Here is a 14,472-nt window from a genome sequence, read left to right as displayed (position 1 = left end):
CTGGAATTGAAGATGCACAGACCTACATAGGGTATTGGTAATATTGTGTCTAATAAACTGGTCACTATAAATAAAACCTATTCAGGGCTGGAGAGGCAGCTCAGTGGATAAGAGCACTAGCTGTTCTTACAGAGGACCCATGTTCAATCCTTACCACCTTCCTAGAGGCTCATAACTGCCTATAATTCTAGTTCCAGTAGATCTGACACCTCCTCTTGGCCCCTGTAGGTACCAGACATGCAAACGGCACACAGACTTGTAAAATACTTAAATCACATATGCACAAGGCTTCAGCACAAACAGAGACATCCACCCTGACCTATCAAACTTTCTTCCACCTGTGGCTGGATCAGATGTGATCGGGTGGAGGCCTTTCCATGTAGCCAGAGTTCCTGGGTCCTTGCCCATGTGACTGCCTGGAGACAACCTGCCGATTCTCATTTCCACCGGCTTGTACTGTGAGATGCCACCAGGCCATGATGACCAGAGACACTCATGGTTGATGGTCACATCTGATGAAGATGGCTACCAGTCATCTCAGGAGCCAACTGAGGAGGCTCCCTGGCTGCCTCTAGAGCCTGAAGCACGTTTTCACTCTCTTCCCATGGCAGCCCTGGACATTAGCACTGAGCCTCATCGGGTGAGCAACTTTTTCCCTTGCTTCCTTTGTCTCTTAACCAAGTGTCACTGGAGCATCAGATCTGCCCCATCCCGCCCTACCACAAAGCCGGCCTTTATCTTGTTAACAGTAGAGACTGTAGATCCAGCCATGACAAATCCAGGAAGTTTCAACAAGTTTTCAGAACTGAGGGGTGACATAGGAAAGTGCAGGCAGATACCAGAAATGCCAGCTTTGTGGGACACACCAGAAGCACCACGAGACACTGGGAGCAAATACCTTCGTGTATGCCTAACGGGCCCGCCCTCCTTCACCAGAGCCGAACAGAGCATGCTAACAGAGCTTAGCTCGTTAGCTCCCTTTTCCAATTATATTCAATGCCTCAAACACTTTCAGATCATCTATGGCTTGCTTGCTTCCAAAGATGAAAAATCTTTTTTGAATGTATTCCTTTGCCAAAACACATTTAGTTTTTCATAAACAAAGAAGAAAAACAACAGAAATAACTGCATAATAACCCGAATGACTCCCAAACGAGGATGAGGCTGACTGCAAGAGAGGATCAGGCAAGCCCCAGAGAGGACAACCGCTCTGCAACAGCACTGACAAAGAGCTGTGGTGTCAGCACGGCACAATGCTCTGAGAGGCTCCAGCCCAGACAAGGACACATGCACATAGCACTGCTCCAACATGGGCCATCAGGCTTCACACCCCAAACAGGCTCCGTAACACAGCCATCTTTGCTTGACTGGGTAGCTGGAGATGTGTGATATGGAAGGTATTTCTCTGGGTACCCAATGCCAGTCGTGGGGGCAGTGGATGCTTGTATGACATAGCCAGGAAGAGGCAGGTCATCTCTCCCAGCACAGGTTCCCAGCCATCATTTGCACACAGGCAAGCTATCACCATGCACGACAGAATGGCTAAGAAAATGCTCTCCAGAATGTTAACTGAAGCATAAATGTGACCCACTAGGATGGTGGAGTTAGAGGCTTGTCACATGCCTTCCCAGAATAGGGACCATTCTGCCAGATGCCTGTCCATGCACCAGGATGATAGATACCAGCCTGCAAAAGAAGCCCTGGCAAGTGAGGGCCAGGGACCCAACCAAGGGTCCAGAACCTTCGGATATGGGGTTTTCCATTCTCGTGCATCCAAAGTGGGAATGTTTCATTTGACAACAACAGGTCTAAGTAGGAAAGGACTCATATGTGATCTATGGTGGTTTGAACAGGAATGGGCCCCACAGGCTCTCGTATCTGGATGCTTGGTTATTATGGAGTGGCGCTACTTGAGAAGGATTAAGAGGTGTGGCCTTGGTGGAGAAAGCATGTCACTGTGGGTGGGCTTTGGGGTTTCTAATTCCCAAGCCAGGCCCAGTCGCTCCCCCTGCTGCCTGTGGATCCAGTTGCAGAACACTCAGCTATCTCTCCAGCACCATGTCTGCCGGCCTTGACAATGGACTAAACTTCTGAACCTGGAAGCCAGCTCCAATTATGTGCTTTCCTTTTGACAAGTTGCAGTGGTCACAGTGTCTCTTCACAGCAACAGAACAGTGACTAAGACAAGATCATTCGGAATTTTTTTCCTTTTAGGAAGCATGATGACACACATCTATTATTATAGGACCTGAGGCAGAGGCAGGAAGAACATGGTTCAAGGTCGTCATCAACCACACGTAAGCTCAGAGATGCTCAGGGCCATAAGAGTCCTTGCCTTTAAACACACGCACATGCATGCACATTCTCATATACACTCAGACTCTCACAAATACGTACTCTCACACATGCATACACAAGTGATTTTTAAAATGCAGTTTTAAACATTCATAACAATGAGCAAAACTTTTGTTTAAAACAAAGCATAGCAACAGAGAAAGCATGTCTGAAGAAGCAAGCTAGTTTTTCTGTAGCTCATTTTCATGTACTCATCTGAGCCCTGAGAGAACAAATACACGAAATCTTCAGAGGGTTTCACTTGAACACTGAAATGACTGTTCTCCCTGACACTGCAAACAGCAAGGAGTGCCGGGAAGTACACAGTCTGAAGACACTGGCCAAGGTGACCCTCAAGTGATCCTGTAGCCACTGCGCCCAGGCCCACACACTTGGCTTGCAGCTGCCCCGGCCACCTCCCTGAGGCACTGCTGGCAGGGCAGAGAGCCCCATGCCTGAGCTCAGTCAGCTGCTGGAACCACTCAGACAGAGCACATGGCTCCTGCTGAGTGAAGCTTATTTAAAGGGATCCATGGTGGACATTCTGCTCTTCTCCACCAGCCAACATGTCCCAGGCTGAGAAGAGGGGGAGAGGGCAGAGAACACCTGGCCCATCATACTCACCCTCCTCCCCACTCAAGCAGGATAGAGCTTACATTTCAAGGAGACTACCATCCTCCCTGGGGGACCCAAACCTCCTAACGGATGGGTCCTCACTCCTCACTCCACATCCTGTCCATTTCCAGCCAATGACACCCAGTGCAAAGGCTGAGCTCTGGTGAGCAATGAGTGAAGGCTGGGTGGTGGGACAGGAGGCCACGCCCCTCCAGACCCCAGGCTACAGAATACCCAGAGTTCCATGCACAGACCACAGCACATCAACCACGGGCTCGGGGGCAACTCAGACAGAACTCTGCTTCTCTTCCCATGCTACAATTCACCTTCTATTTTGGGACACCAAGAGGCCACATTCAAACACCAAGAACTCTCTTAAAGCTGTCCAGCCAACTGGTGGGAACAGACTCTGGTGTGCAGGGAGCACCCAGGGATGCTGCTGCCCACACGGGCCATTCGCCCTTCCTCAGCTGTACACAGAGGAATGCACCTCAACTCTAAGGGCCTCATGTGCTGCCTTTTAATGACAGAATGGCCTAGTGTCTGGTTAAGGCTTAACATTCTGGGCTCCCCCAAATGTCAGATGCAATCCAGGCTCTGACCATGAAATCATGTTCAGTTTCCTGAGTCTCAATTACACTTGCTTGTGTGTCTATTTCTCTTGTGATACTGGGGACCGAACTGAGGGCCTCAGACTCAGCACTGAGTCACATCCCTTGTCTTTCTCTTTCTTGAGACAGGATCTTGCCACATAGCCCTGGCTGGCTCCCAACTTATAACTCTCCTGCCTCAGCCTCCCAAATGCAGAGTGCACAGCCCTGTGTGCCTCAATCTCTTTACATATAAAGAACTATGACTTGTATCCTAACAAAGGGAGTTTATGGCTTACGTAAAAGAAAACACCTAAAGATAAATATCCTATTAAAGCAGGATAATTTCCACCTTACTTTTAAACCTCCTTCTTCATATAAATGAAAACACTTTATGGACACACAAAATAGACCTGCCCGGTGTTTAGTTGTCCTAGCTCCATGGACATTTTTCCTTTTGAGATTTACTGTGCTCATTCTAAAATAAGTAAGATGAACTCAAGTGTGCAGTCTACGGCAACAGACCCCGAGAACACCGTGTGTCTGCAGGGAGGGGTCCACGGCAGCACTCCTGCACTATCGCACTGCCTTGGCATTTGGAAAGAGCACCCTCGGCAGCATCCCGCCTGCTGGAGAGGACAACGGGACGACGTCTCCATCCCACAGACGGTTACCAGGTGTGACCTTGAGCCGTGCCGGGAACAGAGCATCTGTCCTGCCCAAATTCCTACCTTAAACTCGTCCCCCCACCCAGTGAGGACACTGTGAACAGGACAGCAGGCCCTCACCAGGCCCTTGAACCTGGGCTTTCTGCATCAAGACCTCTGAGGAAAAGCTATCTGCTATTTGAACCACCCTATGAGAATTTGCCGAAGTGGAGGAATGAATAGAAATGTTTCTCTATGCCTGCCAGTTAGTGCTGCAAGCCTGATAGTGCCCACTACCGATCCGCAAGATCATTTGTGTAGGACTGGCTCCTGTCACTAGGGAAAACTCGTGAGTACTAAATAGGATAAATGTAAGAAGTCACAAAGTCTTGGAAAGGAAGGAACCCACACAAGCATCCTCTGGAGACCCACATGACAAACCACTGTCCCCAAGGGCTGGAGGGTATGGAGTTTCTGCTGGAACTCCTCTGGGTCATCTACAGTCCTTAAGCAGTTTCCTTGCTTAATCTTTACGGTTTCTGTTACTGGGCGAGCAGTCAACCCCAGTGCAGCCCATGCCATTGAGGCTGACAGGAGGGAGGCTGCTGCTGAGTATGCACCACAGGCAGAGGCACCTGGGGAGGCCTGGGATAGACACACAAGGATGAGAAGAGGGAAGTTGGGACCCAGAGGCACGCGTAGCGTCTCAGGGAAATCCTGAGTTTCCTTGGGTTTGGCACCAGGAAGAATGAAATGCAGAGTGAGACAGAAGGAACGGATCAAGTCTGAGACCCAGAGAACAGGTAACCATCTGCGAGGCAGAGGAGGAAAGAGACGCAAGCTTCTGGAAAAGCCTGGCTGCTTCGGGGGAGGGGGAGACAGAACACAAGGGTGGCAATGTGGCCCAGTGCTCAAATACACTGCAGTAGAAAGAGCTGGGCCCCAAATCTTAGCTGGAGAGTTAGTGAGACAACCCAGGCCATTTACTCAAACAACCCAAAGATCACAGTTTCCAGTTCAAGACTGGGTCTCCTACAGCCTGGGCTGGCTTCACACCTGCAGTGTGGCTTAGTACCTGATCCTCCTGCCTCTACCTCCCAAGTACTGAGGCCACAATCACATGCCACCACACCCAGCTTATGTAGTGTTGGAGTCTGAACTTAGGACTTCGTGCATGTTACACAGGCATTCTACAGGCTAAATTACGCTCTCAGGCCCTGTTCTCTGAGTGTGCTGCTGGGACCAAGTTTTCTTCAGGGTCTGTGAACAGCAAGGCTTTTTGATTCCCACCCTTCTGTAAGAATCTCAGGCTTGTCCTTCTCTACTCCCTGCCAGTCCCCAACACAGAAATAAGGAGACAGAAGTGGGTAACTACACGTAGATTTAGGCCAAAGGTCTTCAGACTGACTGCCCACAACCAACTGCCTCTGAGAATAGGAACAAGCTCTGGAGTGTCCTCAGAAGACCCGACTCTAAGCCCACTCTTTATCCAGAAGTTCAAGTCCCTGAGGCAGAGGCTACCCCTCCCCACCTGCCTCTGCCCTGCTTTAGTATTGGTTTCTCTCATAACCCACATCCGGCAGCACCACGACTGACATGAATATGCCTCCCTTAGCGGAGCCTGAAGCTCCGGCAGGTGAACTCCCCACGAATCCCACTGTCCCTGTGGTGGGCAGTCTACAGTAACTGAGGCTGGCCCACACTCTTAGCCCCAAGTTCTGACTTTACTTTCTGGGGTTCAGAGTTTGCTCTTTCAGTTTAATCTCCCCAGGACCAAATGTCAAATATATATGCCTTCATCTTAAAGGCAGGATCGGGCTAAGAATGAGCAATATAGCCACGAATATGAGCACAGTGGGACTGACAGAGCTTTTAGTACCGGTTCGCCCGTGCAGAGCAGGCTGCACAGTGACACACAGGGGCACAGTGACACACCTGTGCAGAGCAGGCTACACAGTGACACACAGATGCCATCAGGGACTACTCTGCAGGGTTCCTTCTTCTGAACACAGCCCCTAAAAGTGTAACTGGGAGCAGCTGCCCAACGCTGCTGCCTGCACACTACGTGGTGGGCTTCTGTCCCCACAGCCACGTGTGACTGTTCTCCCAGAGTGTGTCCCAGAGCCCCTGCAGTCACAAAGCTGGCCATTTACCGTCCTGGAAGACCCGCTCCACGTTGAGCCCATAGGTGGCGCACGTCTCATAGTACGTGCACCTCTTCAGGTCATTGGAGAGCTTCCGAGCCCTGACGTCATCGATGACCCTCGGGTTGGTGGAACTTATGGCATCTGCAACAGACAAGGACAGGGTGCTCACTAGCATCTGCTTCCCATGACTCTAGAGCCCACGGGACTTAACCCTGCCCCACAGCCAGTTGCTTCCTGCAGCTCTGGGGGCCCCTGCAACTCAAAACCCATCAAAGCCCATGGAGAAGTCATTCCTCCCAGAAGTTGGGATTCTGAAAACAGTTCATCCTCAAAATTGGGCTCAACTCAACCCCTGGGGTAGGGAGGTCACACATGTCGTAACACTCAGGAGGCCAAGGTAGAAGGACTGAGGTCAAGGCTCTTTTGGAGAGAGGCTCATTATCCTATCCTTTAGGCTCACTTGGTGTGTCGAAAAACAAAACAAAAACAAAAACAAAATGTGTGATTTTGGACACTCGGTGTCCATGTGACAACAGCCTCCCCAACAAAGGTTCCTCGGATACAGCCCAAAGAACATGTCCATCTGTCTTGCCCAACAAGTAAGTATATCTGACATATGTTTACAACAAGTAGGGAAAAGGTCCTTTTTAAAGGCGTAAACATTTTTATTTTTAAAGTAAAATAGGAAGGAAATAAATTTAAAACCATAATTTCTCGAAGCCTTTGTCTAATTTGGAAAGCACAGACCACCAAGCTCCCATTTTATCCAGCCTGGGACCCCAACAAACTGCAGCTACCCCATCCACATATGAATTCAGGTCAGTGTGTCACAGAGGTGGCCCTGGGCCCGCAGCTCAGCTCAGCTCTAGCTGGCCCCCGTATGCACCCACTTTAACTTGGCAGTGTCCTAACGCTGCATCTCCTAATCAGTCTAACTGCAAGTCTTTGGGGGTAGAACAGGCCTAATGAGCACCGGAGTGGTCCTTCACTCCCCCATGTGGCCCCAGATGAGCAAGCATAGGCCATTCCTGCCCTAGAAGATGCACTGAGCTCAGCACCACCTCTCAGCACTGGCCTCCCGGCCTCCTGCAGGCTGGGTATCCCTAAGAGTTTCTCAGCTCTCTCTCTCACCCTAACAACCCCTGGCCTCTAAAACCACCTAGCCTAGCCAGCAGAAAGGAACCCTCAGGCACCTTCTCATATCACCTGAGGGCCTTGCTGCCGACATCCCCAGTGTTGGCACAGGTGCCTCAGGAGCCCACTGAGCATGGAACACATGGGTACTGACAGAATATCATGGGGAAGCCGCACAGAGTCCAGCTTCTGCCATAGGTGCCCTTGGTCCCTCAGCCCAGTAACAAGGTCCAAGCAGGGCCCCAGAACAGCTGGTCCCATACTGAGATAAAAGAGATTAAAAAAAACAAAAAAACAAAAAACCCTAGATCAAGGTCAAGTCCTATGTCCACTGACTCTTGACACATGACTACCTGACCTGACATTTCCTCTCCCAAAGCACTGAGGGGCTACACTAGCTCTAGTCTAGGAGCGTGGGCCAAAGCCTGGACTCTTACTCCGCCCCACTGCAAACAGAAACAAACGCTGTAGGCATGAGAAATGCAGCAGGCAATCTGTTCTTTCCAGCCAGCATGAGCCACGGAGAGTCCACAATGGGAAAATGTTGTGTCTCAGAAGCAGGCCCACATGGCTCTTACACACTGGGCTGCTGCTGGGAATTGCCCGGTCGGTCATAGACAAAGCATTCCTTCAGAATTTTCCCCTGCTCCAACTGTGGGGGAAACCTGGCTGGGAGATGCAATGGCTTTAAGACTCCACTTGAGGACTTTCCAGAGCAGACACCTTAACCATGCCACCATGTTGCACAGTGTCAATGCTCTGGTAGCAGGTTTCAGGACTTCTAGGGTCCACACATGCACACACACACATAGATGTTCTAGCCATTTCCATGACAGGCTGTGATACTTGTATAGGACCTATATCATCTGCTTGCATACTTCATCTTAGGTTACCTGGATGGCAAGTGTACCATGCACAAAGCTTACAACTTTGGTACAGCTAACTTCTTGGTACAAAGATCAGATTGGCCCTGAACTTACAGAGATCCACCAGAGTGCTAGTAAAGGCACGGACCACCACACTGCTTTGTATTTTTGAGACAGTCTAGTTTTGTAGCCCAGGCTAGCCTTCAGTGGCAATCTGTCTTTCTCAACTCCCTAGTACCATGATTACAGGTGTGTATCACCTGTATTTTACTTTTCCTGTTGTTGGACCACATGAAGACAGGAAGGCCAATTGCACATTAAAAACCAAAGCACTGTCTCCAGGTGACCAGCAGAGGGAGCTATAGGAACAAAAAAGTCTTCTATTTGGTTTAAGATTGGGTGGCAGAGTTTGGTGCTGCAGGCTTCAGAAATAAGAAAGACCACTGCATGCATCCGAAAAGAAAAGAAAGAAAAGAAAAGAAAAGAAAAGAAAAGAAAAGAAAAGAAAAGAAAAGAAAAGAAAAGAAAGGAAAGGAAAGGAAAGGAAAGGAAAGGAAAGGAAAGGAAAGGAAAGGAAAGGAAAGGAAAGGAAAGGAAAGGAAAGGAAAAGAAAAGAGGAAAGGGGAAAGGGGGAGGGGGGAGGGGGGAAGGGGGAAGGGGGAAGGGGGAAGGGGGAAAGGGGGAAAGGGGGAAAGGGGAAAGGGGAAAGGGGAAAGGGAAAAGGGAAAAGGGAAAAGGGAAAAGGGAAAAGGGAAAAGGGAAAAGGGAAAAGGGAAAAGGGAAAAGGGAAAAGGGAAAAGGGAAAAGGGAAAAGGGAAAAGGGAAAAGGGAAAAGGGAAAAGGGAAAAAAGGGAAAAGGGAAAAGGAAAGGAAAGGAAAGAAAAGAAGAAAAGAAAAGAAAAGAAAAGAAAAGAAAAGAAAAGAAAAAGAAAGAAAAGGAAAAAGGAAGGAAGAAATGGTGGTCTCTATGGGAACACAATTTTAATATTTTAGAAGTGACACACTGAGGGCAGGCAGCCAGTGCCTCATTACACAGCTCTCAAACCCTGACTGCACGTCAGCTGGTAAATACCAGATTTACTAATTCCAAATGAAATAGCAAAAGCAGCTCAAATTTTAGAAAAGTCAGGAAGGAATACTCCACAATTTTGCTTAAAACCTTGGCTGGACTCCAGTGGCCAATTCCTGAGAGCGAGTCTGTGACCAGGGCTGAGGGAGTTGTCCGATTCTGTGTGACAATCACCTTACTCAGAGGACATGTTTTAAGTGATAAGAAAGACAGTAATAACTGAAGTCACAGGGAGGCTGTGGCCTTTGTGAAGGGGCTGCTGGGTAGAAAAGGAGAGACCATGAGATCCTGAGAAATAACAAGGGTGAGGGCAAAACTCAACTGTGTGTCACAAGCTAGTACCAAACGGGCACTGAAAGTCGAAATTAACCAGACACTTGGTGTAACAGAAATAAATAAAAACAACCTGATTACAAGGTGTCTTATGCAAAAGGCAACTAAGGCATCGTAATGTAGACAAACCATGAGCCAACAGGTTTTCCTAAAGCACCAGGGATGGGGTTGGGGTGGCAGATGTCTGTCTGAGCCTGAGTGTCATTTCCATAGCACTAATCAAGAAAGGCCACGTGATGGTAATTCTCATTCTGAAAAGCAACTTCAGCCCCAGCCCCCACTTTCAGCTTCAGGTCATTTCCAAATTCCTCCATACTGCGCACATGCCCACAAAACCTTCAGAAACACCCGAGCAGAGCTGGCACTCACCCTGGGTCCCCACCAGCACTAATGGGATCTCACTGGTGTTCCTGTAGTTGGCCATTCGGCTGTAGTAATGGTAGACAGTCTGGAAACTGATCTCATCCTCCAAGCTGAAGACAAAGATGACCGCGTCCACCCACATGGCGAACTGCAGAGAGAGGAGTGAAGAAGGGCAGCTGAGCGGGGCCCAGGATGAGGCTGTGAGGCCTGACGTCCGTGTATGCACTATGGCCAAATTACTGATGTTCCCTCGTGTGTGTGTGTGTGTGTGTGTGTGTGTGTGTGTGTGTGTGTGTGTCCCACACTGCAGATGCAAGGCTCTACCTGTGCCCTGAAGCCTCCCCATCTGGAAACAGGCCATGGGGGTCAGTCCACACAGCCTCCACAGAACCTTCCAAAGACTTAGTGGACCTCAAGTTGAGTGGGGACTCTTCCTCTGCACCCACACAGTGTGCTCAAGAGTCGTAGTGCCCACAGCGCACACCAGTGAGAGTGTTTTCCCAGAGAGTTCCTGCTACAGCAGAGGCTGAGCAGCCACCAAGCACACCCACCCACTCAGCTCCCTGCTGGGAAATTACTACTCATTTGTAGCAAAGTTAAAGGGGGAGTGGTAAGGTTAATCTATACCCAGGCCTCTTCCATCATCGTATTTACAACAGCTCTCTTATTTACAACAGCTCTCTTGGGAGGATGAAGCTGAGGGAGAGACCAGGCTCCCTGCAGTGCCCAGCAACCCTCTCTCACAGAAGCTGAGACAGTCTGGATCCAGTCTGTGTCTGTCTCTTTACATGTGTAAACAAACAAGGGAGCCCCAATCTCCCCCTGGAAGCTCACCCCGGGGAAGCTCTTAGGGTCAAGGAAGAGCTCCTAATTAATTGTGCCTGCGTGTGAAGTGACAGCCACCTGCAACAACTGTACGCGTTTCAATGTGGAATATTTACCCAAGAGACTTACAGACCTCAAGTTCCAATGGCACACACATAGGTCAGTAAGACCTTGGGGCAAAGTTTTCTTGAGGCAGAGCCACAGACACTGTCAGGACACAGTGGCGGCTGTACAGGAAGCCTGGGGTGCCTCCGACTGAGTGCCTCTCTCTTCGACCTGCCAGGGGGGAGCCCTTACCTGGGTGATGGTTGGTGTCAACTGTCTACTTGACAAAAACCTATGATCACCAAAGAGATGGGCCTCTGAGCCTGTCTATGGGGGACTGTTCTCACTATGCTGAGCGAGATGGGAAGACACGCCCACTGTGGGCAGAATCTTCTTGGACTGTACAGACAAGTGAGCTGAGCATGAGCAAGCCTCACTAATCCTCCGCTTCCTGCTCTTGACTGTGGCTGTTTCAAGTTCCCTGTTGCCCGGACTCCCATGACATGATGGACTGTACCCTGGAATTCTGGGCCACATAAACCCTCTTCTCTAAAGTTATGTTGCCAGTGTGTTTTATCACAAAAAAGACATGGAACTAAGTGGGTGGAGAGGTGGCTACGTGGTTAAGAGCACTGACTGCTCTCCTGAAGGTCCTGAGTTCAAATCCCAGCAACTGCATGGTGGCTCACAACCATCCATAATGAGATCTGACACCCTCTTCTGCTGTGTCTGAAGACAGCTACAGTGTACTTGCATATAATAATAAATAATTAAAAAAAAAAGCCAGGCGATGGTGGCACACACCTTTAATCCCAGCACTTGGGAGACAGAGGCAGGCAGATTTCTGAGTTCCAGGCCAGCCTGGTCTACAGAGTGAGTTCCAGGGGTATACAGAGAAACCCTGTCTCGAAAACCAAAAAAAAAAAAAGACGTGGAACTAAGACATACTCTCCTCCAAGAGGCAGAAAAGAGAAGGCCTTGCCCCGTCTTCCAGCATAGGAAGTGGTCTAGATCGAAACCCCTTATATGAAATCAGGAACATCTGCACCTCCTTCTACCTGGCCCTCCTTCTGTCTTAGCTGTCCCAGCAGGTGTGAACTGTCCTACCAGGTGTGAGCTGTCTTAGCAGGTGTGAACTGCCCTAGCAGGTGTGAACTGCCCTAGCAGGTGTGAACTGCCCTAGCAGGTGTGAGCTGTCTTAGCAGGTGTGAACTGCCCTAGCAGGTGTGAACTGCCCTAGCAGGTGTGAGCTGTCTTAGCAGGTATGTGCCATCCCATCAGGTGTGGGCTGTGCCTACTTCTAGGTTCTTTTCACTTAGCTAGAAGATCATGGTGTCAGTAGAAAATGAAGCCAGATAAAAGTTTTGATGCTACCTTTCGAGACGTTTTTCAAAGGAATCACAGTACACTGTAGTCTAGGGTTCAGTGAGGAATGACGTAGGCCAAGGGCTGGCAAGCTTGTGGAGATGCCCACTCCTGTCAACTGCCAGAAAAGCGTCCCAATTCCAGCCAGCAGACTTTGTAAATGATTGCTCTGAGATCAATTAAAGGGGAGGGCACCAAAACACGATGCATTTATACGTATAAAAATTTCTAGAAGTCATTCTGACAGTCATATTTCAGAGCAGATATATTTGCTTTTCCTTCTTAAAAACTTGAACTTAAATAAAAAACAAAATCAGCCACACATACCCAAAATTCCTGGGTACCTAACTTCCCTTATTTTAAACTTGATTCTTGTCTTGTTTCAGCCTTTAGATCAAGTCATCAAAGAGCAAAAAAAAAATCAGTCTGGCTTGGGTGTGCATGCAGTACTCACCTGTGCCTCCGGGGGGCCCCCTTCATCCCTAATCAGCAGCAGATAACTCTGTCCATCAACAACAATCTCCTTCTTGAACCTGCCACCTGCCACACACAAAACACAATGTTACAGAAGAAGATGGAGGGGGTGGGGCACACAGACACGGGCTTCTCTTGCGGAAAAATACACTCTAGGCCAGGCAGGGAACTGGCTGGGAGAACTTAGGAGTAGATTTTATGTGTCTCCCACAAGCGCTGCATTTTTAGAGCTGAACTCAGATTTAAACATTTGTCTAAGAACCCGTGCTCCTTTCTGGTTACCAGGCACGGCCTCCTGTGCAATGCCAGGAATCCTGGCTGAGGAGTGTAGACTTCTCATGGAGAAGTCTACTTAATACATAAGTCGAGAGATTCTCTCCCACTGGCAAGCAGAGGGCAGGCTCTCAAAACCCAGAAATGCTCTCCGTGCTTGAGCAGCGCCTGAGAACCTGTATTCTCCTCAAGGGAAACCCAGTGCGTGGGAGGGGAACACACAACGGCATGAGGATGGCGTCGCCGAAGTCACAGGCCACAGTTAGGGAAGGATGCCCGACTACTACACACGTTAGACACAGCTACCGATGGAACTGCACAATCAGACAGAGCGCTGCAGCAGCTGACAGGGAGGCGTTAGAGACCACATGGGGTTAGCTAGTGAGAAACCACCTGGGGCCCTGCTGGGACAAAAGGCAAAGAGCACTGGCAGAGGGAGGTCCAAAGGTGGCCCCAACATACCCAGGACTGGACTGTGAGGTATGTATGCACAGTGGAGTCATGCCACCTCCAAAACTACCCTCAGGCATTCAGGGCTTCAGGTGCCCTCTCGTGTCTCTCTGTGTCTTCTCAGGGAAGGGCTCTAGTCTTACTGTGGGGGATGCATCCCTCCCTGGCTCTCATTTTGGGACTTCTGTAGATGCCTCACAGGAACCCACAATGAACCCACTGACCTCTAAGCAAGTTTGCAAGAATCTTCCAGAGCCACTTCTGCCCCAGTCTCAGGTCTTGGCCACTTCATCACAAAGCTAAATAACTACACTCCCCACACAAACTCAATGGTGTCCAGGACCTACATTAAATAAGTGGTTCCTATATTAAATAAGTGCCCTTCCCACACAAGCACACACAAAGGACAGACACACACACACACACACACACACACAAACACACACACACACCAGCCCTTCCTTCTCTGTGTGCGCCTAACAAGGAGCTGTGCTTTCCTTTGCTCCCCTTTAACTTTCTCAACGAACCTAACACTGCAATACAAGGACACACTCATGCTCTCCCTCCCGAGCGGAGTCACAGGGAAGGCTTGGGATGTACTGGGGGACGAGGTTTGCAGGGACAGGATAGCTGCCCCCTAGACAAGCTTGAAAACACCTCGCATGGGCATGTCAACGCCGTAGGAGGAATTCCGTAACCTCGGATCCCCAAATCACAGATTCTTCAGCTAACGAGGAGTCGACATCTCTCCTCAAACAGCCTTCTGTCACTCCTGACAGACACCCCAAGTATGACAGCCGAAAGCATACCTGTACCCACATTCTACCACCATTGCCAACTCTGTCTGAATCAGGGCTGCCCCAGAACCAGCCCCACCAGTCACCTCCCTCCATGACAGTGACCCCAACTGGAAGATGGTAAGGATGCCATCTGGTGGACTAA

The 14,472-nt window shown here is 49.6% G+C and overlaps 1 protein-coding gene across 2 annotated transcripts in view; it reads right to left on the bottom strand.

Annotated features, from left to right (window-relative positions):
• Agap1 (ArfGAP with GTPase domain, ankyrin repeat and PH domain 1) overlaps positions 1-14,472 on the bottom strand; it is a 440,472-nt gene that overhangs the window by 254,649 nt on the left and 171,351 nt on the right. For both annotated transcript variants that reach the window (NM_178119.3, NM_001037136.1), the window contains exons 4-6: positions 12,788-12,873; positions 10,105-10,246; positions 6,340-6,474 (exon numbers count right to left, since the gene is read on the bottom strand). In NM_178119.3, coding sequence (NP_835220.1) covers positions 6,340-6,474; positions 10,105-10,246; positions 12,788-12,873 — 363 coding nt within the window. The remainder of the gene's footprint in view (positions 1-6,339; positions 6,475-10,104; positions 10,247-12,787; positions 12,874-14,472) is intronic.

Source organism: Mus musculus, chromosome 1 (genome assembly GCF_000001635.26).
Source record: "Mus musculus strain C57BL/6J chromosome 1, GRCm38.p6 C57BL/6J".
Classification (NCBI taxonomy): Eukaryota; Metazoa; Chordata; class Mammalia; order Rodentia; family Muridae; genus Mus; species Mus musculus.
This window is presented reverse-complemented; position numbering and strand designations above follow the sequence as displayed.